The sequence below is a fragment of the Aulonocara sp. 'chitande type north' Nkhata Bay genome, linkage group LG1 (genome assembly GCF_057382095.1).
Source record: "Aulonocara sp. 'chitande type north' Nkhata Bay isolate Kocher_YH1m ecotype deep benthic linkage group LG1, A_spYH_male_GT1.1, whole genome shotgun sequence".
Lineage (NCBI taxonomy): Eukaryota > Metazoa > Chordata > Actinopteri > Cichliformes > Cichlidae > Aulonocara > Aulonocara sp. 'chitande type north' Nkhata Bay.
In genome coordinates, this window is record NC_141344.1 from 33,229,474 (window position 1) to 33,256,494 (window position 27,021).

The window sequence follows — 27,021 nt, forward strand, 5'->3', positions numbered from 1 at the left end:
TGAGCTCATGTGTGGCAGTCTCTTGAATTCTGGCATGTTCAAATAGATATGGAGTTTGATGAACATATTCAAAACAACAATACAAATGTACTGTGTACAGTAACATTTTATTGGAAAAAGTTTACAAGAAACCTGTTCTTTCCAATGCCAATAACATGGCTAAAACTCATAACCGTATAAGCTGCCCTGTAACAAGAATGACTCAACTTTTAAAACAAACTTATAGATCTCATATAGTCTTGTTATGCATCAGTATACATCAGTGACTTACTGTAAAGACCATGAACACTGGCTATTGTGGTATCACATATTCCTTCAGTGTCATCTATGGTATAGAAATAAAAACAAGTGTGAATGACTGAGAACATACATGCATACAAATAAAAATGCATAATTTCTGGCAGTAACAAGACATTTTTTCAGGTGTTAAGATTAATACTATATCTGAGAACATGACAATTTGGCATTACAAAAGGATGCCTGAATAATCACAGTACTTGACCACTGCACTGAAGTGTACAGTGTTTATTTATGATCTCAGTAATCAATAACCATCTTCAAAACAGACTGAATCCTTTAAGCAGCTTGAATCAATTTGATGGATGAATAACAGGTATGCTTAGAAACAATATGACATTAAGAAAATACTGGAATTTAAAAAAATATTTTCACCAACTTTATATGGAACCTTTGTAATCAACAACAAATGCCAAACTTTGATACCTTAACCTACCTTAACTAAAAATTGCATATACTGTAAAGCAAAATGTTTTCAGACATGACAAATGCTAAAGTATAAAATTGTACTTATTCCTTTTACAATACAGTGTTGCATAACAGCATTACTTTTATGTTATAACTATGTTCAGTTTTAGCCCTGACCTAATAAGAAAATACCATCTGAATGAATTAGTCTTTCTACTAATTACTTACAAAAGTATTTGACTGTGCTGAGCTCTCACACCACACATGGTGCATTAAAGAACGTTTAAGAGCAGTTTAATTATAGTTTATAGATCTTAAGTAATCTTTCTTCATGCTTTTGCTGAAGGTTTCTGTCTTACAGCTGGAAAGCTTGGATTTGGTGAAGACAGCTCTGGATATGGTAGTAAACAGTGTACCTGTTCGTTTTGTTTTGTGACTGTATTATGTAAAACTCAAAATGATAAAAGAAAATGAAATATTAGCCAAAACTAGACTTCTAACAGAGATGAGAAACTTCTCTCTAATTAAAAAAAGTATACTGTATAAGTTCAAAATACATAAAAATACATATTCCTAACATCTCTTTACAGTTATGCTCTAGTGTGCATGAGCAGTTCAAATGTAGCGCATTGCTGTGAGAGTCTAAACAATGTCCATCACCCAGACATTACTTTCAAGAACTGCATTAAATTCAGAACGAAAATCTGGGAAGTTTTCATAGCTGTTAGCTAGCTGCAGAACATTCCCACACGTGCGTCCGACTGGTCTTCTTGTAAACTCTGTCATATCTTGAAATTCCACATAAATACTGTTTGTTACTATAAGGTCAGATCCGGTGCAGAAACGCATAAATTTCTGAAGTTTAATGTTATCCAGCTCTCTGATGAATCTTTTGAGATGATTTTTCACTTCTTTTTGTTGTGGAGTCAAATCCACAGCAAATTTCAGCAGCTGGCACACTTTTTTTGAAGTTGGTTGCAGTTCAGAGAATAACTTGGTCAGTCCCTCCGGACTGAGGGAGATATGGGGGTCGATGATCTCCCGCCAGCAGTCAATAACAAACATTGGTTTTTGGACAAGCTCTTTGTGTGCTATTTCATCAAGGATTGTAGGAAGAGTCTCAGCAGTGATTCTTTTTCTACAGCCATAACTGTCAAGAATTTCCACAAGATCATCCAAGTCAACTGCAGAGAAATCTTTTACTGCTTCCATCAAAACATCACATTCTTGGCTGCTGACAAACTGTAGAAAGTGTGCTTTAAGATCACTGTAAACACCACTGAAAAGCACTTGTTCCATAAAAGGGATTGCAAGTTTATTTGGAAAATACTGACATTCTTGGTAACCTTTCAGGAGTATTCGCCCAACTGCCTTCCATTTTTCAGCAGGAAAATCATGGCGAATGAATGGCACTTTAATGGTTGCACCTAGGGTGCATCGCTCATAAAATTCATGCCAGAAGCATGTGAGTACATCTCTTAGTATTCCTGATCCAGTGCCTGGTTCTTCTGTGTTGTCTGGAAGTATGCGCTTCACATTCAGTGTTTTGGTCAAAATCTCCTCATCAGAGAAAGCAGTAATCATGTCATGTAAAGTGTCAGTATGACGTATGGTGATTGTTATTATGTTCTCTGAATTAGGTGGACTGAGGGGTACAAGAAAACCCTCATAGACTAATGTGTCTTCTGTATCTTCTTCAGCATCAAAAATTGGACCAAAAGTAATTTCTGGATCATCTAAAATTTCTGAACCAGCGATGACTTCATCAAAATTACCCCTGACTTCCCCCACTTGCAATGGATTAATATCACTGCCACTGCTTTCTGAGACAAACACCACTTCAGATGTCTCGCTGGCATCTTCTTCAGGATCTTTTGGTTTTGTTGCAATGTAGAAGCGTAACATTGTCAGTCTCGCTGCCTCATACATATTGCCAATAGACTGGCAGGTATCATCAGTAAGGTGGTTCTGTTTAAAGTCCCAAACCTCAAACTCAAAATCTGTTTCACATCCCTTAGGAGATATGCCATTAGGAAAAAAAGTTTCTTTCCTTCCTGAAGAATATCTTTTAATCCAGCATCAGTGGCCATTTGAATTTTTCTAGTGCCACCTCCCTGCTTCGCTCTCACCTGTTTGGCTATTTTTCCATTACAATGTATCCATCCTATCTCAACATTGCGTGTTGCTTTTTGCTTCTTTGTCTGTCTTATTCCTGCATCTGTATGTGAAGTGTTCTCCTTTGGACTTTCTTTTCTGGTTTTCATTTTCTCACGAAGTTTTTGCAGAAGTCCTAGTTTTCTTTTTGACAGTGGTTGCTTGCTTTTGCAGAAATTGAAGACGGCAATTCAGTCTCCGTACGAGGGAATGTAGTTTGCCAAAGTTGCGTCATCCATCAGCGCTATGACGTCACAGTCAATCTGCACACAGGAAGAAAGAAAAGACAGTCATTTTCTGCAACATTTACGCTGCAAAGCAATATTACAGTTAAGCCTCTTAGGCCTCGTTAATGCCAGTAGGAGAGTATTGACTGTAGTTATCAGAAAAGCTATCCATTTTATGCAGGGCGAAACACAATAATGAAAGAAGCAAACTAAGGCATAGCCTTTCAGTAAATAATAAATCCTCTTCTGTATTTAAAAAAAAGCGGGACTCGATTGGTTATGATGTAGGTAGTACGTCTTCTAAGGATGTTCTACGACACTGTGGTGGCGTCTGCTGTCTTTTATGTTGTGGTCTGCTGGAGTGGTGGAATGGCAGAGAGGGACAGGGGGAAACTTAACAAACTGGTCGGGAGGGCCAGCTTTAGCGGTCTGCTAAAGTCCACTGAGCAGACTGGGGAGGAGAGGATGTTGTCTAAGCTAACATCTGTCGTATTATTCAATTATACGCGGGTCCACTGTACGATTCATAACCACACTTTATTTTCTTGTTCTTGCTCTGCCCCACATAACATAACATTCTATACAGAAACACACCGGTCTCGCCCTCTAGCTGCCATCAGCCTAACTACACTGACCGGCTGCATTAACATCTACTGTACAATGCAATTACACCACATCTCCCCTTTCTAGAATCAATGGGTAGACTACCATTGACTCACCAGACCTTAGAGGGTTATTCTGCCTCTGTGGCTGGAAGGTCTGGTCCTGCGCTTACCTGTAAGGAATACTATATAATGAAAATCTTAACTCTAATTAACCCGTTAAGTAACACAAATTCTTACATGCTAACTTGTCACACCCCCTGCATTTCCCAACTTCTGAACATGCATATTTGAAAATGACAACCTTTTAGCTTTTACACTTTTACCCATATTGTGCAAACAATACTACGAAAGAGGGATATTCTTGTATAAAACAGTCCTTTCCATCTTATCCGTTATAAGTCCAATCTGGTTGGTCTCACAACCACTCTTCCGGATCTGGTTCTGGGTGTAGATGGAAGCTCTGGAGAAACTGTCTCTGGCATGTCCGTGGAGCACTGCTCCCCGGCTTCTGCAGATTCTGGCTCCCCATTATTGCTCTCAGTTTGGTCTGGAGAGTGTTTCATGGGAACAAGATGCCGACGATTCCGCCTAATTGTCCCACGAGGTCCCTCCACGAGATATGATCGTGGTGTGGAGTGGCTGCCAATAACGGTGCCGCTGGCTCTCTGGTCTGTTATCCACACTTCTTGGCCTGGAGTGAGCCTGTCGAGGCTGCGTGCGCGATGACGAAGGTTATATGACTGTGCCTCTTTAGTCCTCCTCTCCTTTTCCCTCCGGGTGACAACCACACTATCAGGAAGTGCGGGGTCTAGCAGAGATGGCAGTATTGGCACTGTGGTGCGAAGCCGTCTCCCCATCAAGAGTTGGGCTGGACTATAGCCATTCTGCAGTGGGGTGGCTCTGTAAGCGAGCAGAGCCAAGTGTGGATCAACAGCTTTCCGCAATAGATTCTTGACAGTCTTAACTGCTCGTTCGGCTTCGCCATTGCTTTGGGGATATTTCGGGCTGCTTGTAATGTGACAGAAGCCATACACTTTTGCAAATGTCTCAAAAGCTGCCCCTGAAAACTGTGGCCCATTATCTGTTACCAGCTGCTCGGGGATCCCATGTCGTGCAAAAATCACTTTGAGATGATGGATCGCGTCCTCTGACCTTGAAGGTGTGAGAGGGGCAATCTCAACAAATCTTGAGGCATAATCCACGACAAGAAGGTAGGTTTTCCCTCTCAGCATAAACAGATCAGCTCCTAGCTTTTGCCACGGCCGCCCCGGATACTGTGATGGCATCAGCGGTTCTGTGTGGTTTTCTCTCACTTGGCAACATGTCCGACAGTTAAGGACAAGCTCATTTATCTGCTGGCTTAGCCCTGGCCACCAAACCGACTGTTGTGCTTGCTGTCTGCACTTAACCACTCCCTGGTGACCTTCGTGCAGTCTGGTGAGCACATCAATTCTCATAGTTGCAGGTATAACCAACCTGTCCCCTTTGATTAGCAGACCATCATGTACGGTGAGGAACGCCCGTTCTGCCCAGTACAGTCTTAGCGCTGGTTCGCTGTTGAAATGTGTGGGCCATCCTTCCTCACACAGCTGCATCACGCGAGCACATACGCTGTCCCTCTCCAGCTCTTCTCTCAGCTGCTCCAAGAAATTGTTGCTAGCTGGCAGATTGTCCATCAACATGTCCACGTAAATATTTGTGCTCTCCAACAACTCCTTGTCTTGAAGTGTTTCTTTTGCTTTCACTGGAGATCGTGAGAGCGTGTCAGCTGTCCACAGGTGTTTGCCTGGTACATGCGAAATCGAGTAGGAATATCGCATGAGGCGCATCCTAAAGCGTTGAATTCTGGGAGGGAGCGCATCCAGAGTTTGTGCCCCCAGCAGACTTAGCAGCGGCTTATGGTCTGTCTCCATTTGAAAGTGTTTGCCAATAAGAAAGTTGCGGAACCGCTCACAAGCCCAGGTCAGACCTAAAGCCTCCTTTTCAACCTGAGCGTATCTCTGTTCTGTTGCAGTGAGGGAGCGTGACGCGTAGGCAACGGGTCTCCACTCCTCGTCCCATCTTTGAAGCAGCACACCCCCTAAGCCATACGATGATGCGTCCGCTGACACCTTGCAGTCACGGCTTGGGTCATACATGGCCAACACTGGCGGTGATGTGAGCGCATCTTTCAGGTTCTGAAATGCTCTAGCCTGGTCAATGTCCCATCTCCAGCAGTTTTTCTTAGACAGTAAGTCTCTTAGAGGTTTGTCCTTCTCTGCGAGCTGTGGGATAAACTTTCCAAGCTGGTTAACCATTCCCAGAAAGCTCCTTAACTCACTCACACTTTGTGGCTCCTTCATCTCCCTCACAGCCTGGGTCTTGCTTGGGTCAGGGCTGATACCGCTGGCTGAGAGAACATGCCCTAAAAACGTCACCTGCTGTTTCGCGATGTCGCACTTGTTAATGTTCAGGGTGATGCCAGCTTTTTGGATCCTGCCCAGCACAGCGTGTAGGCGAGAGTCATGCTCTTCCTGCGTTCTGCCCCAGACCAGCACGTCGTCCATGTGGCAAACCACCCCTTCCATACCATCTGTGACCTCTGTGACCATCCTGTTCTGGAAATGCTCCGGTGCTGAAGCAATCCCGAAGGGCAGTCTCTTGAAGTAATAACGCCCAAACGGTGTGATGAAAGTGGTGTATTTGGCTGAGTTTTCCGTCAGAGGTATCTGCCAAAACCCCATGTTAGCGTCCAGCTTGCTGAATATGCTGGCACCAGCCAATCTGCCCAATGTTTCCTCCACCGATGGCAGTATGTACTTCTCTCGACACACAGACTCATTGAGGTGTGTAAGGTCGACACATATGCGTACATCTTCTGTCTTCTTCGGTACCACCACCATGCCTGAGCACCAATCAGTTGGCTCCTCAATCCTGCTGATCACCCCTAGTTCTTCCATACGGGCCAGCTCCTGCTTAACTTTGTCCATCAGAGGCAACGGGATTCTCCGTGGCGTCTTCAAGGAAAAAGGTTGAGCTCCAGGTTTCAGTTTGATGTCGTACGGCTGACGTACTTCACCGAGACCACTGCACAGCTTTGGGTAGCACTTTTTAAGCGTCTCTATAGTTATGCTCTCCAGACGAGCCACAAGCTCCAGCTTGCTAATAGCAGGTCTCCCCAGCAAAGCAGTGTGCAGGTGTCTGATGACAAAGACATCCTCAAGTATTTCTTTGTCTCCCTTCCTCAGTGCAAGCTCACTGACACCAACGACATCCAAACGACTCCTCCCGGGACCCAGCAGAGCCTTGGTTGATTTGTGGAGACTGGGGGGGTGGTTGTGTCTGTAGAGCTCCTTAAACACCTTAAGGGGTAGGACTGTCACATCGGCTCCTGTATCAATTTTAAATGACACGTTTTTGTTGTTTATGCTTAAGTCGACAGTCCACGGCTCACCCTCACACTTAACACTGCCCAGGAACAAACCATGTTCATCCTCTTCAACCTCATGCACTGTTTTTGGTGCCCTGCATACACGCCTGTAATGTCCTTTCTTTCCACATGCATGGCATTTCACTTCATTCGCTGGACAATCCTGCTTTGAATGGGATGGAGCGCCACCACATTTCTGACAGGTTGGCCCTTTTCTGCCATCTTCTCGGAATCCACGTGTTTTAGCTTGACGACTATCAGTCTGGAGCAGTTTGGTTCTAACAGGCTTACGACTGGTTTTATGCACTCTATCTACTGACTTAGCATCGCTAGCCTCACCTCTAGAGTCACCTCGCAAGGAGGATTGTTGTCGCTTTACCTCTTCACTTTGCCTCGCCATGTTGATAGCCCTCTGCAAAGTCAAATCTGGGTCAAGCTGCATGCGTTCTGACAGCCGTTTGTCCGTGAGACCGACAACGAGCCTATCACGTATCAGCTCATCATGTAGCACTCCATAGCTGCAATGTTCTGCTAGCGCATACAGTGCTGTCACAAAAGCATCCACTGTCTCATTGTCTCCCTGTCGGCGCATATTGAATTTGGCGCGCTCATAGATCACATTTTTCTTCACAATGAAAAAAGCCTGGAAACCATCACGTACCCCCTCGTACGTTGTCCTTTGCTCCGCTGTTAAACTCAGACCGCGAAGCACATCGTCCGCCTCATCTCCCATGCAGTAAATCAACGTGTTGACTTGGTTTTCCTCCGAGCTGACGTTCAAATTACTGGCGAGACGGAATCTCTCGAACCTCCGTATCCATTTGGACCACTCCTGCGGTTTTGAAAAGTCGAAGGATTCCGGTGGCTGGATGCTGAATGTCGCGCTCGGCCCCGCCGGTGCTCTCTGTGCAGTCTCATCCGCCATATTCTCCCCTCGTTATCCCGCGAGCTCCGCCAGACACAGGTTCGTTCAGTCGAGGTTATATGGATCAGTACAGGACTTCTGACACCATGTCGTATTATTCAATTATACGCGGGTCCACTGTACGATTCATAACCACACTTTATTTTCTTGTTCTTGCTCTGCCCCACATAACATAACATTCTATACAGAAACACACCGGTCTCGCCCTCTAGCTGCCATCAGCCTAACTACACTGACCGGCTGCATTAACATCTACTGTACAATGCAATTACACCACAACATCCACCATGGACAACACCTCCACGCTCTCTGCATGAGACTGTACGACCACTGAGCAGCTCGATCAGCAGTAGACTTTTGTGTACACGCTTGTGTACATAGCTCTGTACATTTTTATCTGTACATATGAATGTTACTTATGTATGTAAGACTATAACGCAGAGTCATAAATACACAGTCCATTTAGTCATTTAAGCAAAGGTATTACACATAGAACACAAAGTAACATTGTAAATCAGTCTTTGGCACAATATCGGGATTATTTCGTTATTTATTTTTGTGTTTATGCGAACAATATGCCTGATTTGCGACTTTCTGCACTTCTATTGGTTGTGCGAACAAACGTCACGTCACTCCGAGGTCAAAGTTCAACCCGGCAGCGCTCCTCAGCCAGCACTTTTATATATAGGAGAAAGATGATGTCATTCTGACATTATAAACAGTTTGCTCATTTCTTCCGACACTGTACCACTAACGTATACACAGTTACATGCACTACATTAGTTTGTGTTAGCTAACATGTTGTGAGGGGATCGTCAGTCGGCCACCGTCAGAAACACAACCGGGGCTGTGTCGGTGGCTGTGTATGAACGCCACCCATTTTTCTGAGTGAAATATCCGCATAAACATTCATTACAGCTTCTCTCCTCCGCTGTACTAAGTGTAACTTACTTGTACACATCAAATATATCAGTGATATTGGCAGGCGGCTAGCATCTGTAACACAGCTCCGCTTAACTGCCTTGAAAAACTCTGAAATAGTAGAACAATAAAATAAAATGCAACGAACCCATCTGGGATGATCCTGCGATCAACAACAGTTAAAACGTCAATTCACCTAGTATACTGTAACATTGTGAAACACGTTCATTCCTATATAACATTATAAGCTAACAAGCATGCTAACAGCTAACCGTAACTGTACCGTAACTGTTTTCCTGTAAAAATAGGAGACACCAAACTATTTCTCTTTTTTGTTACTCACCTTCTGCTCTTCCATTAATAAAATAGCATCTTCGGGGACCCCTCGGCCACGCAAAAAGTCACTTATATCCACCATATTTAGTGAATTAGTTCTCCACCTGCCAAACTGGACACATCGCTGTCACCGAAGCTGGAAGCCTGCAGGTGCCCACCTCAAAATTCTGAGATTAAAGTCAGAATTCTGACTTTAATCTCAGAATTCTGAGAATAAAGTCAGAATTCTGAGAAAAAAGTCAGAATTCTGAGATTAAAGTCAGAATTCTGAGAAAAAAGTCAGAATTCTGAGATTAAAGTCAGAATTCTGACTTTAATCTCAGAATTCTGAGAATAAAGTCAGAATTCTGAGAAAAAAGTCAGAATTCTGAGATTAAAGTCAGAAAGTCAGAATTCTGAGAAAAAAGTCAGAATTCTGAGATTAAAGTCAGAATTCTGAGATTAAAGTCAGAATTCTTTTTTTTTTTTTCCAGTGGCCCTAATCCTCTTCCGTAACTCTTAGACATGGCAACACACACAACACTAATATGAGCAGTGCTATCATGATGAGACCTAGAAGGACAAACGGTTTTGCTACAGCAGCCAGCCATGAACCGCCGAACAGCCAGTCCAGCCAGCCTTGTGCTGTAGCTGCTCCAGGTGTGTGGTCAGTGAGATATTGTTGCAGAACGGTCAAGTTCTGCAAAGCTTCATAAATGTCTCCTCCAGCTTCGTATCCATCAGGGATAAAAGTGCAACATGTCTCCCCGATCAGCTTGCAAACTCCTCCTTGTGATGCTGTTAGCAGGTCTAGTGTCAGTCTGTTCTGCAGCACCATCGTTCTGATGGCCTTCTGTTCTCCTGCTAAGGCCGTTCCCAGGGTCTTAGTTAAGTTGATGTGTCGTAGCAGAGCATATCGGTTGATTTCCACGTGATCCCGCACCTCGGCAACTCCAATGCCGGGGACCAAGCTCTGTAAGAATTTCACTCCTCCTCCCCAGATGCGAAACTCTCCCGGCACTCCAGTGTCCACTGTAATGCCGAAAGAATTGGGTGAGGCGATGTCCACTTCACGTCTCTATCCCTGCTTGGGTGAAGTGCAACACTTTGCATGAAGAAGACGTGATCTGATAATTGCACCAGGGCGCACAGACCCCCCCAACCTTCAGGGAGTGACAGATAAGCCTTATTGCCACATAGGAAGTACCAGTCAGCCAAAACTCTGGTTCCTCTACTGCTGGGTGCCATCCGTGCACATCCTGTCTGGTACTGAGTCTTTGTTTGTAGTGGCATTTGAAAGCTGTAGTCGGAGCGACAGTTGAGGCTCATCAGCGTCGTGTTACTGGCACAGGTTTCGTTGATTGAACAGGCCATACACTTCCTCTCGTTCCTCGGTGGGCAGAAAGTGTATATGTATTTACATAGGTGAGTAGGCAGCTCCCCCACTGCCCGCGATCCATTGTTCATCACACATACTGGCAGTTGTGATGCGTTCAGTTTGTTCAGAATCAGAATCAGAATGGGTTTATTGCCAGATGTTGAGGTTTACAACATTAGGAAATTGCTGCGGTGCTTCAGTGCAGACAATAAGAATTAAAGTGCTATGTAGAAAGAAAGATATGTGCATGAGATATACATGAGATATATACATGAGAATAAGAATTATGAGTGCTACGTAGAAAGATATATACATGAGTGCAGGTGGTGATCAGTGCCAAACATGAAATGATGCAGTGACACAGCGTAGGGTCATGTGTTAGTGGCGGGGACAATCATGTGGTTATTGTTCATGTGTCCAACAGCAGAGGGGAAGAAACTGTTCTTGTGGCGAGAGGTTCTGGTGCGAATGGACCGGAGCCTCCTGCCCGAGGGGAGCAGGTCAAACAGACTGTGTCCAGGGTGAGAGGGGTCAGCTGAGATCCGGGCTGCACGCCGCAGTGTCCTGGAGGTGTACAGGTCCTGCAGAGATGGGAGTCTGCAGCCAATCACCTTCTCAGCAGAGCGCACAACACGCTGCAGTCTCTGTTTGTCCCTGATAGTGGCTCCAGCGTACCACACGGTGATGGAGGAGGTGAGGATGGACTCGATGATTGCAGTGTAGAACTGCATCATCATCCGTGTTGGCAGGTTGAATTTCTTCAGCTGCCTCAGGAAGTACATCCTCTGCTGGGCTTTCTTGATGACGGAGGTGATGGTGGGCTCCCACTTCAGGTCCTGGGTGATGGTGGTACCCAGGAAGCGGAATGAGTCCACAGAGGTGATGGGAGTGTCAGTCAGGATGATGGGGGGGAGTGGGGCTGTGTGCTTCCTGAAGTCCACAATAATCTCCACTGTCTTCTGGGCATTCAGCACCAGGTTGTTGTGGCTGCACCAAGACACCAGACGTTCAACCTCCCTCCTGTAGGCAGACTCGTCCCCGTCCGAGATGAGCCCAATGACGGTGGTGTCATCTGCGAACTTGATTAGCTTGACAGACTGGTGGGTGGAGGTGCAGCAGTTGGTGTACAGGGAGAAGAGCAGAGGAGAAAGAACACAGCCCTGAGGGGAGCCGGTGCTGATGGTCCGGGAGTCCGAGACATTCTTTCCCAGCCTCACGTGCTGCTTCCTGTCCGTCAGGAAGTCAGTGATCCACCGGCAGATGGGATCAGGCACATTCATCTGGGAAAGCTTGCCTCGGAGATGGTCTGGAAGGATGGTGTTGAAGGCAGAGCTGAAGTCCACAGTTCAGTAGAATTACATCAGGCAGTGGGTCTGAGACTTGGGGCCAGGTCAGTAGGTAGGTCTGTCCGGAAGAGTTCACATTTGTGGGTGATGATGACCTCCAGGTAGCTTTTGCTGGGATGCTGTAGTTGGCCTTGGACCAAAGAGTACCGTAGCCTGGATGTGTTGCCAGGCCCAATAGGCACCAACTGCGATCTTCAGGTATGCTGTACGGCCACAGGCCAGACGTCTGTGCGGATAGGGGCATATGGGTACATGCATAGCAGTCAGTTTTATTATTCAAGTGAGCTGTAGTGTTCATAAACTGCCACCAGAAGTTAGTGGCGTAGCCATGGGGAAACTTGGTGTACTTTCCTTTGTCATACAGTGTCTGCCTTTTCTTCATATAGCGTGACTTGTTGTCCCTCACGGAAGCAAAGGTGAGGAGCCCGGCCAGGGTCAGGGCCGCTGCAGTTATTAGGAGCCACCACCTCATGACAACAGGACACACCCTCCTGTCGTGAGTAGACCCCCCGGCCAGAAAGGCTGTTCCCTCCACCGGGCGAGATCACGACAATTGGGCGAGCCTGTGTCGGCTGAGTTTAGATGGCTTCACTTACTCGTCTGCAATGGCTCTGATGGATCCAAGATGGTCGTTCCGCTATTTTGCAAGCGGTGGGCGTGGTGAGGAGAACCTGATGTGGTCCCTCCCACCTGGGTGCGCTCCAGTTTTTCCTTTGGAGCACCTTGATCAGAACCCAGTCACCGGGCTGTAATCTGCAAGACACTGGAGAAACATCATCAGGTTGTTGATTATGTACAATGATCTCTTTGTTTTCTAACAGCTTAGACATCCATTCTGCTAATGTGTTTTCTCTGATTGATTTGTCTATTGGTTGACTGGTGATGGGCAGTGGGAACGGCCTACCATGAATGATTTCAAATGGAGTGAGTTTATGGGAGCCTTGTGTTAAGCGCATCCACATTTTCACTAAACCCAAACATTCAGGCCACGGCCTTCCTGTTTCTGCCATGCATTTCCTGAGCCTTTGTTTTATAGTGCCGTTAGTTCTCTCTACCAGGCCTGCGCTCTGAGGGTGATATGCACAATGGTGTTTTATGCTGAAACCGAGTGCTTCAGAGACCTTAGTGATGACATCATTTACAAAATGAGTGCCGTTGTCTGATCGTATCAAAGCTGGGATGCCATATGTGGGTATGAAGTGATTGCACAGGCACTTTGCTACTGAAACTGCATCTGCCTTTTTCACTGGGTAAATTTCTGGCCACTTGGAGAACACGTCTATAACCACTAGGGCATATTTCGACCCTTGACATTCGCTTAGCTCAATAAAATCCATATGAATTGTGTGAAAAGGGTGAGGCGGAGTGGGAAAACGGCCTCTTTTTGGTCGCAGATTTCCCTGAGCATTATATTTTTGACACGTCATGCACGTTCTGAAGTTTGCTGAAGTTTCAAAATTTACAGTGTAGAAATGAGAGTTGACAATACAGGTCATTCCCCCCGATGACAAATGCGTACAGCCATGAGTCACTAATGGCGCCATCTTGTGGAGGGATTTTGGCAACACTGGCTTGCCATAACACATCATTAAGTCGTTTGTCAGAACTGCACCGTGTTTTAGCCATTTTGCCTGCTCTGCTGTGCTTGCTGCTTTATGTTCATTTTTCAACACATCCAGTGGAATCTGATGTGTGTCTACTGCCATCAATGTGATGTTTGTCGTTTGCGCCGCCTGTTTTGCTGCTCTGTCAGCAAAGTTATTGCCTGTAGTAATGAAAGAGCCATCAGTTTTGTGTGCTGCACATTTACACAATGCGAGTTGTTGTGGTAAATGTATTACAGTCAGTAGGCGTTGTAGCAGGCTGGCATGCTGAACCGGCTTTCCGGTTGATGTAATCATTCCCCTGTTTTGCCAAAGTTTTGCGAAATGATGCACAGCAGAGAAAACATACTGGCTGTCTGTATAAATGTTTATTTGTTTATCTTTGTGTATTTCACATGCGCGAATCACAGCTATCAGCTCAGCGCTCTGTGCTGAATATGAAGAAGAAAGTGGTTTTGCTTCTATTATTCTACTATTTGTGGTTACTGCGTAACCTACACAATTTCGGCCTGTGCTGTGAGGTCAAATAAGTTCTTAAGTGGCTGCCTCAAAACTGTTTTGCATTATTTCTCTGTGGCCTCCTCCTACAATCTCATGTGAAGTGACCTTCCTCTCCACGGTTCTAGCAGGCGTTGTCTCTATGTTATCTGCTGTTTCTGCGTGGCTGTCTGCAGCCTTGGTGTTTGTGACTTTGCTCGCCTCTCTGTTCCTGATAGCCACCTGCGGATTAGTGTTTTAGTCTATTGTCAACACGTCAGCCTTATTTTTAAGTTACAGAATGCTTCTTCTTTGTTTCTGTCTTGGTTTGGGAGAATAGATGCAACACTACATTTTCACTTAAGGCAGTTTTAAATAATTTCTAGTTTTTCAAACAAATCATGGATCTCACACATTTCAAACTTTGAAGTTAGGGTTGTTTCCCATTTATACATATATATATTTAACTTTGCATTGCTCACAGCTCATAGCTCACAGCTCTAAACCTAGGCATTTTTCAATCATATGCCTAATCACTATGTGTCACTGTGATTCTCAAGTATTGTCACAAAGTTCGTTTAAATTCATTTCCAAAACCAACAAAATAATCAAACAAAAACAAAAACATAAACGTGTCAGGACACAAAAGAAAAAAGAAAAAATGCTGCCATCCGAACAAGGCAGAAGTCTGCATATGTTGGCTTTTAATAGCATGCAGCTTGTAACATGGTAGACTAATGTGCCTGTGTTAATTCAGCTCCATATTATTGTGTGAAGTTGCACTGGGTTGGGAGTGGTTTTGTGTGTGTCACATTTTTGGTGAGCCAATGGCTGGAATGGGGTTGGACTAATTAGAGGCAGGTGTACTTGATTGCACTGATACACTGGTCTACTTATAGCCCACACTACAGACACTGCTGTGTCGTTTTTGTCTCTCTGTGCAGGTATGTAATGTGATGAAATCAGATATGTTTGGGATGGATGGGTTTTGCGCTATGAAGTTTATATTAAGTGTGTCGTTTTGTCTCTCTGTGCAGTCCAGGGCCTATTATATGCCACAGCCTAAAGGCAGCAGAGTTGCAGAGGCTTGAGTGACCACTGACTATATGCTTGCAGGGTGGTGGGTCTCCAAGGACAACTTCTAACCCTGTTAAAGGCAACATGTGGAGTGCAACTTGGCCGTGTGGCATAGCTGGCTCTGGCCTTGGGACTGTGTGTTTTTATACAATTCATGTAGCTCTCTTCACGACAACACAGACACAGGTCGGTTCTTTGAAACGGGCGTTTATTACTTGGGCCTTCTCTCCTCAGCTTCACCATCACCAGTACGCCGATACGCCATTACGCCAATACGCCATTACGCCGTGAGAACTGGTCACGAGCGAACAGTACAAACAATTAGCAACTTTACAGTACACATATTAAGTCCAAACACAAATAAAAAACATTTCTCAAATGACAAATACCTCGTTGGCTGCTTGTCCTGAAAAGAGGTCCTTAAGTCCTTGTATTGCCCTTTCTTTTAGTAAACTTTTAGCTTAAATCGCTTCATGAGAGACATCTGCTCCCTCGCAGTCCATGAAAAGTCTCGTGTGCTCTCGTTAAGGGTATTCTCACGAGACACTAGCTCTCACCTTACACATGTACATTTCAAATAAAGACATTTCAACGCAAACTATATATATTCATGAAATTATGTAACTTAACATTTTAACAGTATTTACACTCCCACCAAAATCACTCATTGACTTAAAATGAGAGATTTTCCTCAATGAAAATTATAAGGAAGTGATGTGTGAGTGTACATTTATGTGTAGGTCATTTAGCTTTACGTGTGTTTTAGGTGGCCTCAAGTAATGTAACTACTTTGTGAACAGGCCTCTCAAGGAAAACTGATTTAGTGATTGGTTTTCCCTTATCAAAAGTAGTGTCACTGAGCAGAAGCTTTAGCTTTCGCACCTTGCCATCTGCGCTGGGCAGGGCTTCCACAACCCTTGCAAGCTTCCACTGGTTTCTTGGTGCACTGTCATCCTTTAATATTACAATGTCATCTGGTTGCAAGTTTCGTGACAGCTTCTGCCATTTCTGTCGTTGTTGGAGGTTTAGCAGGTATTCTCGTTTCCATCGTTGCCAAAATTCATTGGCCAAAAACTGCACTCTTCTCCACCTTTTGTGCAGATAGAGATCTTCTTTGCAGAATTGTCCAGGGGGTGGCAGAATTACAGATGATTTCATGGTTAGAATGTGGTTGGGAGTGAGGGGTTCCGGACCAGTAGGATCGTGAAGATGCTCGACACTTAGTGGCCTGCTGTTGATTATGGTCATTGTTTCATACAGAAACGTTCTTAGAGTTGTGGTGTCAAGTCTGCTGGCGGACTTGTCGAGCATAGCTATCAGGATGCTTCGGATTGTTCGAATCTGGCGTTCCCAAACTCCTCCCATATGACTAGCTGATGGGACATTCAGCACAAATTCACAACCAAGCGCCCTTGTACGGTCTTGATCCATTCCTTCAAGCAATTCAGAAAGCTCCTTTCTAGCACCAACAAAGTTTGTGCCTCTATCACATCTTAGCTGGCACACGGGTCCTCGAATAGCTATGAATGATCAAAGTGCATTCATGAATGCGTCTGTTGTCAAATCGTCAAGGGTTTCTATGTGAACTGCTCTAGAACATAGGCAGGTGAATAACAATCCGTATCGTTTCAACTCTCTCCTTCCTTCCTTCACAATAAAGGGGCCAAAACAATCAAGCCCACAATAAGTAAAGGGGGGAGATGTCTCAATTCTCTCTCCTGGTAGATTTGCCATTTGTTGAACCTCAGTTGTTCTTCTGTATCGTCTACATTTTACACACTTGTAAATGTGTGAGGAGACCACACTTCCACATCCTAGGACCCATATTCTGCTTGCGCGCAACTCGTTCATGGTCATGCCCCTTCCTTGATGGTGTATAAGCTCATGATGATGTTTGACCAGCAGAGCTGACACATGAGATTTTTTCGGAAGAATCGCAGGATGCTTTACATCATGGTGTAAGGCTGACTGAGACAGCCGTCCTCCCACCCTAAGAACATTGGTTTCGTCCAGGAAAGCATTCAGCTGGCGTAGCCTGTTGTGCCTGCTCAAAGTGTGTTCCTTCTTGCCTCTTATTTTCTTTATGTCTTCAGCGAAAGCGTCTTCTTGTACGAGTTTGATGATGAAGATCTCTGCTTCTCTTCGTTCTTCAAGATTAGTCGACTCATTAGTTCTCGACTGAAATCCCTTAAACTCTCTGACAAATCTCTTGAGCCTGGCAATGGCTCTCACCACTCTGGACCAGTCAGAAAATTTAGTTAAACGGTTTACCATTGGATTCTGTTCTCTTGCTTTAACTGCATGAACATGTGCTCTCCGAAGTTCAGGATCAGTAGCCTCAACTTCTCCCACCATTCCCACTTCATGTGGGAGATTTTGCTGCCAAAGGAAGTTGGGTCCTTTCAGCCAGCTAGATTCTTTCATTTGAACTGCAGTCAATCCTCTTGAGGCTCCATCAGCTGGGTTGTTTTCAGAGTTGACATGTCGCCATTGTTCAGGTTTTGTGCTAGATCTTATTCGCTGGATGCGGTTGGCCACGAATGTTTGGAACCTTTTAGCATCATTGTTCACATAGCCAAGGACCACCTTTGAGTCAGTCCAGTAATACTCTTGCACATTTTCAATCTCCAGCTCGCCTCTAATGATATCACCAATGCGGACTGAGGTCACAGCTGAAGATAACTCAAGCCTTGGGATGGTTGTTAGTTTGGTAGGGGCTACTCTTGCTTTCCCCAAGACAAGTGAACAACTTATCTGTCCTGTTTCACTCACCGCTCTAAGGTATGAGCATGCACCATACCCTTTGAAGCTTGCATCAGAAAAGTTGTGAAGCTCATATAGTGAGACTTCACCAAAGTTTGATGGAAGGTAGCTTCTTGGAATCTTTAGAACTGCCAAATGAGGCAGATCTTTGAGCCATGACTCCCATTGTGGCTGGATGTGCTCGGGGAGAGGTTCGTCCCAGCTTACCTTGTCTCTACACAGTGTTTGAAGAATCTGTTTGCCGATAAGTAGGAATGGAGCCACGAAACCTAGTGGATCATAGACTGAGGCAACAGTTGAGAGAACGCCTCTCCTTGTCAGTGGGTTTTCTTTTACCACCACCCTGAACTGAAATTCATCCGCCTCAACACACCACTGAACTCCAAGTGCTCGCTCGATATGAAGTTCTCCTAGAGCCATGTTTAGATCTTTGGTCTGAACATATTCTTGTGGTGGAATTGTTGCAATCACACTCTCATCGTTGGATACAAACTTATGTAGCCGTAGATTTCCTGTTTTGCACAGAGCTCTTGATTCCTTTACCAGGCGTATAGCTTCAGCAGTCGACCTTACACTTGTCAGGCCATCATCTACATAGAAGCTTCTTTGGATGAACTTAATGGCTTCTTTGCTGAACTTGCCTTGGCCTTGTGAAGCTAGGTATTTCAGTCCAAAGTTGGAGCAACCGGGGGATGAAGCTGCCCCAAAGAGGTGTACCTTCATCCTGTACACTGAGAGTTCAGAATCCAAATCACCTCCATCCCACCAGAGGAACCTGAGATAATCTTGATGTTCCCTTGCAACGTGGAACTGGTGAAACATTTTTTCGATGTCGCACATTATGGCTATAGGACCCTTTCTAAATCGACACAACACACCAACTAATGTGTTAGTCAGGTCTGGACCTGTCAAGAGATGGTCATTTAGAGAGGTTTCTTGGTAGCGTGCCGAACAATCGAAAACCACACGGATCTTCCCGGGCTTGTGGGGATGGTAGACACCATGGTGCGGTATGTACCATGCTGGCTGGTTGTCTAATTCAGACTGTGGCACCTTCTCAGCATCTCTTCTACTTATGATTTCATTCATGAAATTGACATAGTCCGTGTAATATTGTTCATTTCTCCTCAGTCGACGCTCTAATGAGCTGAGCCTGCACACTGTTTATTGTCTGGAAGATTAGGTTTGTCTGTCTTGAAAGGAAGCGGAAGTTCATAGTGGCCATCTTCCTTCTGTCTTATTCCAGCTTTCACTTTAGACAGAAAGAGGAGGTCCTCCTGAGAAACTGGATTATCATCTGTTGAGTGATCTGTGAAATCTGATTCAAAAGTCTTAATTATGTCAAGTGGGTTGATCTCTTTGACTTGAGTCCTGCACGCAAAGTGCACTTCCTTCTTTAGCTGAACTGATGGATGCACAGTTGGTGTCACTTGTCGTACTATGATTCTATGACTGAATCCTATTGGATCGCTGTTGTCGCTTGCTGAATGTGAGCAACCAACAATGCTCCAGCCCAGATCAGTCCGCTGCGCATATGGATGATTTTCGTCACCAGACAGGATCTCTCTTGGGAGGAGGGCTCGTTGACAGTTGTAGCCTATAAGAAGGCCTACTTCGCAATCCAACTGTGGTGGAATCTTTTCTGACAGTTGCTCTAGATGTGGCCATTTTAGAGCTGTTTCAGAGGTAGGAATGTGCAGCCTGTTTACTGGAATAAATTCTCTTGTGAAAACAGGTGGTAGTGGAATCCTTTTCTCTGAGTTGTATCCTCTCACTTGTAGACCTGTCATTTTCTGACATGGAATAACTGTCGACTTGGCAGACATTGTGGACAGTCGCAGACTGACATTTTCTCTGTTTGTGTTCAGGCCTTGAGCTACTTCATCTAGTATGAAGGTGGTATCACTCTGTGTGTCTAAGAGTGCATAAACTAGCAGTTCTTGATCTGGCTGCTTAATAGATGACACCCAGACTGGCAAGATAGAAGATGTTCGTGTGCTTAGACCCTCTTGAATAACTCTGTTGGAAGTGGCTGTTGCGGTCCTTTCTGTGGTGTCTGCCTTGTCCTTTGAAATTTCACTTGCATTTAGGTGGATTGGCCTTTGACGTTCCTTGAACTTATCGTCATGCAAACATGTTGGGTGTCTCTTTTGGCATTTCTCACACGTGCTTTTGTTATCACATTTTCTTGAGTGATGACCGGTCTTCAAACATCCAAAGCAAAGCTTCTCTGTGTGTACAAACTTAACACGATCCTGAACTGTCTTTTCTGTGAAACTTCGGCATTTGTCTAGGATGTGTCCTGTCCTTTTGCAGAAAACACATGATGTAATACTGCTCTGTGTTGTAGTTGTGGTCAGAGTCTTTGCTTGAACTATTTGGCTTCGTAGATGCCTTGGTTTCTCGCTTTCAACACTCTTAAGTGCTTGTATTGAGGAAATTGGATCGCAAGCAAGATCTGCTTCCTTTGATAGGAAGTCAACAAACACCTTGAATGGTGGGTACTCAGCTTTCACTTGTCTGACTTCCATCACTTTACGATTCCAGCTGGAAACCAACCAATCTGGCAATTTCAGCAGAATCCTCTGACTCTCAACGCAGTCATTCAAGACCTCCAGCATCTTGACATGAGACATGGCAGCCTCACAGCTCTTGAGAAAGTCTGCAAATTCTCTTAGCTCGCAAGCATCCTTAGAACCTATCTTTGGCCATGCATGCAGCTTGTCTCTGAGTGACTTCCCAATTAGGAATGGGTCTCCGAAACGTTTCTCTAAAAGCTTCCAGGCTGAGTCATATGCTGCTTCTGTGCCCAATAGAAGAAATCCTTCCACGGCCTTCTTTGCTGTGCCACCTAAGTACTTTCTTAGGTAATACAGTTTTTCATTCTTTGGGATGTTCTTCCTTTCTATTAATGTTTCAAAGGACAGTTGCCAGTCTTTGAACTTCAAGGGATCTCCTGTAAACACCCCAGGCTCTGGTGTTGGGAGCCGGTTTGCACTCATAGCTTCTACTAGTGCATTGACCAGATCTAAGCTATTCTGCTCTTGAGGCCTCAACACTGAGGCTGGAGGAGACTGAGGTAGCTGTTGTGGACAAGGAGCTTGACTTGTGACTGCTAGGGATTGAGGAATAAATGGGGGACTTGATGCATTGAGAGAATGGGTTGTGACTGGAAGTACTGTGGAGTCAGCGACTCTAAGCTCTGGCAGTACTTCACTACCATACGACAAATCAGTTGCTTCTATGTTTTCTTCAGCTTCATCATAGACCCTCACTCGAGCTCTAGCAGCATTTAGCTTCTTTACTTCTTCTAGGCGTGCAAGTTTTCTACGTTTATCTTGGATTGCTTGCTGTCTGGCTAGGTTCTCAGCCTCTAACATTTGAAGTTCTGTTTCTTCCCTTTCTTGCTCCTCCAACACTGCCAAGACTTCCTGAGTTGCAGCAGCTTCAGCTACAGCCTCTATTCTTTTGACAGAGTGGCTGCTAGAGTGGGTAGAACTACATCCTTGACGAGACAGTGGTCTAGAAACAGAACCTGTTGAGCCTAGAACAGATCCAGCATCAGGCCAAGACTCTTCATCTTTATCTGCTTCATGACCTTTAAGCTGTCTCTCTGCTCTTTGAATAATAAATTCTGAGAATGACATGCATGTATCAACCCTGCGCCGCAGGTCTGGTTCAGGGGTTTGCGCTTGACGCAGCTCCTCATAAACCACCTTTACATCAGAACAGGTGCTTTTGATGTTCTCAATAAGCTCAGTTAACTCATCCTTAGAAGCATCACCACTTAATAACTCTTTGCCTATTCGTGCATGACACCTCCACTTCTCATAGATGATTTTGTATTTGCGTTGAATGTGCTTCAATCTCTCATCTTGGTATGCTCTTCCCCTTTCTGTTAGGGTACGCGCCCTCTCACTTCTTCGAAGCCCCTCTAGTTCTGCTGCAGATTCAGTGACAGTAGCTTCAGCTTGAGCGGATTGTTCAGCATCTTTATGGCAGGTCTCTCTGCTTATGTTAGACATGTTGAGATTATAGCAGTGTGATTGTGCAGCTATTAAACTTCAACTAGATTTCTTCTGGACTATGTGTAAGTGAAAGTTGCAATAAACTTAATTTGAATTAAGGTTCATAAATGTATGTATGAGTCTTCCAACACACTGTTGACTTCAATACTGAACTTAAGTTTCAAACAGACAAGAACAACAAAAATCACCTTATCACAAATATACAATAACAGTGTAAATGTACTTAGAAATACCTTAAATCCTTATCATTTACATTACTAAAGGTTTTCAAGTTTTCACATCAGTATAGTACCCCTTTAAAATTCACATAAGGTGCCCTTTAAACTCAGCAGATTTTGTATAACTCAAAATTACTCATAACCTGTGAGCTTGTTAAATATTTACTTGTTTGTTCTATAAACCTTGTGATGTACAACAACTATAAATGCAAACACATTGGATTAATCTCTACATTAAGCAAGCAAGAATAACAGATGAGTCCCTTAGTTGCAATTTTCACATTTAACCACTTCTCACACCACCTTAACTTCACTTTGTGGTAGAGCTTCTCCTGATCTTAAACGTGAAAATTAGCGCTTTAACTCAGTCTAACCACCGTTGCTTGTTAATGCTGTGCCGATATGCGTTATGCACTCTGCTTATCTGACGTGATGCACCGGATCCGCGTCGTTTCGTCATCCGCGGCGATCCTGTCCTCTCCTACCCGTGTTGAGCAGGCGAGTTCTCACTGTAGCTCTCTTCACGACAACACAGACACAGGTCGGTTCTTTGAAACGGGCGTTTATTACTTGGGCCTTCTCTCCTCAGCTTCACCATCACCAGTACGCCGATACGCCAATACGCCATTACGCCGTGAGAACTGGTCACGAGCGAACAGTACAAACAATTAGCAACTTTACAGTACACATATTAAGTCCAAACACAAATAAAAAACATTTCTCAAATGACAAATACCTCGTTGGCTGCTTGTCCTGAAAAGAGGTCCTTAAGTCCTTGTATTGCCCTTTCTTTTAGTAAACTTTTAGCTTAAATCGCTTCATGAGAGACATCTGCTCCCTCGCAGTCCATGAAAAGTCTCGTGTGCTCTCGTTAAGGGTATTCTCACGAGACACTAGCTCTCACCTTACACATGTACATTTCAAATAAAGACATTTCAACGCAAACTATATATATTCATGAAATTATGTAACTTAACATTTTAACAGTATTTACAATTCATAAGTGGGACACTGGACTGTTTTATCTTTTATCTCTTGATATATTTTTCGTCAATAAATTTTCTTTTAGAATTTTATTGACTGTCATCTTTTTGCCCACGACTGAGACGGTTGGTCAGACCTAGAGTCTTTCTTTGGGTGTGTTACAGCAGCTTCTGCTCTAAAAGAAACAAAAAAGAAAAAGAAAATGTGGAACATGCTCATCAGCTTAGCAGTGTCTACATATTTAATTCAGCTTCTCAATCCTGTAGTTTTAGCTGTTGTCTACAGGGTTTTGCTTATTGGTTGTTATTATAGGTGTGCTCTATATCTCAGCAATGTGTCATTCTAGAATGATAGGTTTCAAGCTGGTCAAGTGCCTCTATGCACTTCATTAGTTTAGTTATTCTCTGTATTGTCTTCATCTCACATGTCATTACACTGAGTTTCAGCAAACCTTAAGCTTGATGCAGACTACTGCTTAACAATTATCCACCTCACATCATAACCGACTAAGGTGCCTCTTCATATTAATATTATGTCATTGTTAATATTATCCTCTTTGTCTTATATAACAGCAATAGCATATTATGTTTTATTAGTGTGTACCATTATACTACTACTGAGCCAATTTGTTAGTTAGGATCATCTTATTCAGCAAACAGATAATTTAGAATTCATCCAATCTGCGGTCACATTTGTTCTCTCTGTTGCATGGCGGACCAGGCAGTTCTATTATAATATTTATATTTTATTTTGTATCCATCAAGGGCTTCAGATGACCTGCAGTATCATCCTTTTCCCAAGGTGGAGACAGTTACCTTTTCACACACTGTCCTTGGCTGAACAGTGACACAGCCTTAATATACTTTATTTATGTTATTAAAATATTTTTGTGTGAATTATTTGCTTTATATCCATTTTATACATTGTAGGCATGGTCATCATGCCAACTGTGTTTCATTGATAATATCACTTTACAGGTTGTTATCCTTGCTATTATTAATTTCAAATACTCTAAAGATAATTTCTACTGTAATTTTCCCTTTGTTTATCTTTATTTCGTACTTTCTATATTTATATCTACTCAGTGGGGTCTGTTTTCAACCCTTTTAAACTACTTCAAACTACTTTGATCTCTAGTTTTCACTTAATAAGGGATTATTATGTTCTTCCTGATATGGGTGTTGCTGCAGATGCGGCTGCAGGAATGAGTGATGGTTTACTAAAAGGATTGTGGGGACTGCACAGTGTCTCGTCTTCTGGTTTTACTAAACTGGCAGTTGGATTCTGTTCTTCTGACTATTTATATTTTGTTTTCTTAAATTTCTCAATTTACAGACATTGTTTTGTCCGGCCCCTGGACTTTTCTTTTCTCACCACTGCTCGTCAGCAGGAGTGAGTTTTAATTTCACTTACTTGATTACCCATCTTATTTATGTATTTACTTAATTTTTGTTTAAGTAATATATACACGATACAGCTGCTATCACCTTCGCTGGTATTAGAAATGAGAGTGGTTGCTCACACGCCCTTCTACTTTCGGACTATTTCCAAAAGCGGTGTGAACTTTACGAGACGGAACTCGACCGTTCTCCCAAATCACCAGCACGTCAGTGAACAGCAGTAAAAGAAAAACACAGTAGGAGCAGCTCAGTCTCTTATTGGACCGTGAAAATTCAGCTTGCTCCGTTAATTAAAACAATACACACACACATTCACATTCACACCTATTCGCGCGATCGGAACCCTTATCATAAGGGGAGCTGCCAGTCTTTCTGTAGACGAGCTACTTATTCCCTAGACCCTGTCTAGACCCAGCTGGGGGAGCTACCCAGAGCTCCAAACCTAACCCACAGAAGTGGGGAGCTTCCAGTCGACGAGCTCCAAGCTACCAGTCGACGAGCTACTTCTGCTATTTTAAATTCCCTGAATTTAAAATACGTTTTTACGCAAGATTGTGTCAGTGTGTCTGTATCTACCTGGTCAGTGTCGCCGGATCTGGTCCACCGTGGGTCGCTTGCTAAGACGTTGGCCAAGACTCGAATTTAACGCTCTTGGTCTTTTTCCACACACCTGGTGTGTGGGCTGTCGACAGGCGAACAACGTGGACTGGTCACGGAGATGGGACACGATGGAGGCAATCCGGCTCGAAGGACCAAGAAATGTTGGGAGAAAACTCTGTAAAAAACCCAGGAGAAATAAAGACACAATGAGACAAGGTTTCTTTTTATGCTTTAACATAAAAAAGGCTTGGCACTTTTTATAGGAAAGACAGTGAGAACAGGATAAGAAAATAATAAACAGATAAAATAAACAACTCCATATGTGGCGCTAGTCTCATCAGCAGAGAGCTGGGAGAAAGCTGTGAGAGATAAAACAATCTAAAACAATATGTCCCAAAACAATATGTCTTCGCTGGGAAAGTCTAAAAGGATAATTCTAAACTAATCTAACCATAGACAAAGGGCAGAGAAAAGGCATCTTTGTACATTTAAAAGAAGGTAAAGAAACATAGAATCATTTTCCACTAACATTAACAGAGGCCTCCCTGGGGTACCAGCCTACCCTGTTCCCTGCAATAGAAGGTGAGCACTTTGTGCCCTCTGTTCAGCAGCACCTGCGGCGGTGTCGGCGCGCATGGCGGGCCACTAGAGCTGCCCTTCTTTGCGTGGCAGATCGGAACAAACGGCAGGCAGACCGCCACAGGACCCTGGCCACGGCCTACTCACCTGGACAGAAGATTTGGCTCTCGACCCGGTATGTGCCTCTCAGAACGGAATCGCAAAAGCTCTCCCCCACCTTCATCGGACCGTTTGACGTGGACTCCGTTGTTAACCCAGTTTCTGTGCGTCTCAAGCTTCCCAGGACCATGCATATCCACAATGTGTTTCATGTTTCCCAACTCAAACCCCACTGTTCCAGTCCTCTGTGCCCTCCTTCCGGACCCCCTCCACCTGCCCGGGTCATCGCTGGCCGTCCGGCTTTCTCCGTGAATCGGATTATGGACGTCAGGCGCCGGGGCCGTGGCCTGCAGTATCTTGTGGACTGGGAGGGCTATGGCATTGAGGAGCGTTCCTGGGTCCCGCGGGCGGCTCTGCTGGACCGGGCCATGGTTCGGCGGTTCCATGAGGCTCACCCTGAGAAGCCTGGGGGTCGCCGGGAGGCTCCCGTTGGAGGGGGGGTACTGTCACGGCCTGCGGGATCGGCAAGGCACTGATCAACATCTCTCTCCCCCTCCCCTGTTTTGCTGGGGCGGAACTCATGGCGGGTTCACGTCCTCGGTCCACGCCCTCCCGGATCATGCACACCTGGGCCTCATCAGACCAGCTGGTATATCAGAAGGAGGAGATCAGCTGTTCAACGCTGGATTGTTGTGAAGACTCTAGTCAGTACACGTCGAGCCCTAGTTTCCCACTCTTCCGTCTCAGAAAGTTAACATTTGTCTCTCTGTTCTAGATTCCCCGGACCCGTCCCCGTGTTTCCCCGTGTGGAGTGTGTAAGAGGTGACTGGTCACTAGCGGAGAGAGGTTGGCGTGAGCGCGTGTGTGATTCCCTTGTTTTCCCTGGAGCCCTGGAACCCTGCCTCTCACATCTTGTATATAGCACTGTCCTCGCACTGTCTGTAAATACGCTTGGTGAAGATTTTGTGAATAAACCGTCTCTGTTAAAACACAACTCCGGAGTCCTGCGAGTGGATCCTCAGAGCAACCCGTGACAATCAGTTTCTCTTCGCTATCTATTGCTAAGCTCAGTGAGTCACAGCTCTGTTGAGCAAATCATTCCTTTAACCTTAACTAGAAATGACTTAATGAATGTCTTCACAAATAAAATTTTAGCCACTAGAAAAGCAAATATTTCTAACCATCTCACAGACACATCATTACATAC

At 44.5% G+C, this 27,021-nt stretch overlaps 1 protein-coding gene and 1 pseudogene across 1 annotated transcript; both read right to left on the reverse strand.

Annotated features, from left to right (window-relative positions):
* Window positions 1–33: 33 nt before the first annotated feature.
* On the reverse strand, window positions 34–26,995 carry LOC147339401 (uncharacterized). The gene is made up of 2 exons (XM_086294332.1): window positions 25,113–26,995; window positions 34–3,122 (listed from the first exon to the last, which is right to left on the reverse strand). Exon 2 carries the CDS (start codon window positions 2,632–2,634, stop codon window positions 1,348–1,350), a length of 1,287 nt encoding a protein of 428 aa, XP_086150458.1. The 5' UTR covers window positions 2,635–3,122; window positions 25,113–26,995; the 3' UTR covers window positions 34–1,347.
* Window positions 9,761–12,825, reverse strand: LOC147339402 (uncharacterized; annotated as a pseudogene).
* Window positions 26,996–27,021: the final 26 nt, after the last annotated feature.

Excerpts from the sequence above, each read along its gene's own strand:
- LOC147339401 (XM_086294332.1), bottom strand. The coding sequence starts at position 2,634 with ATGTATGAGGCAGCGAGACTGACAATGTTACGCTTCTACATTGCAACA.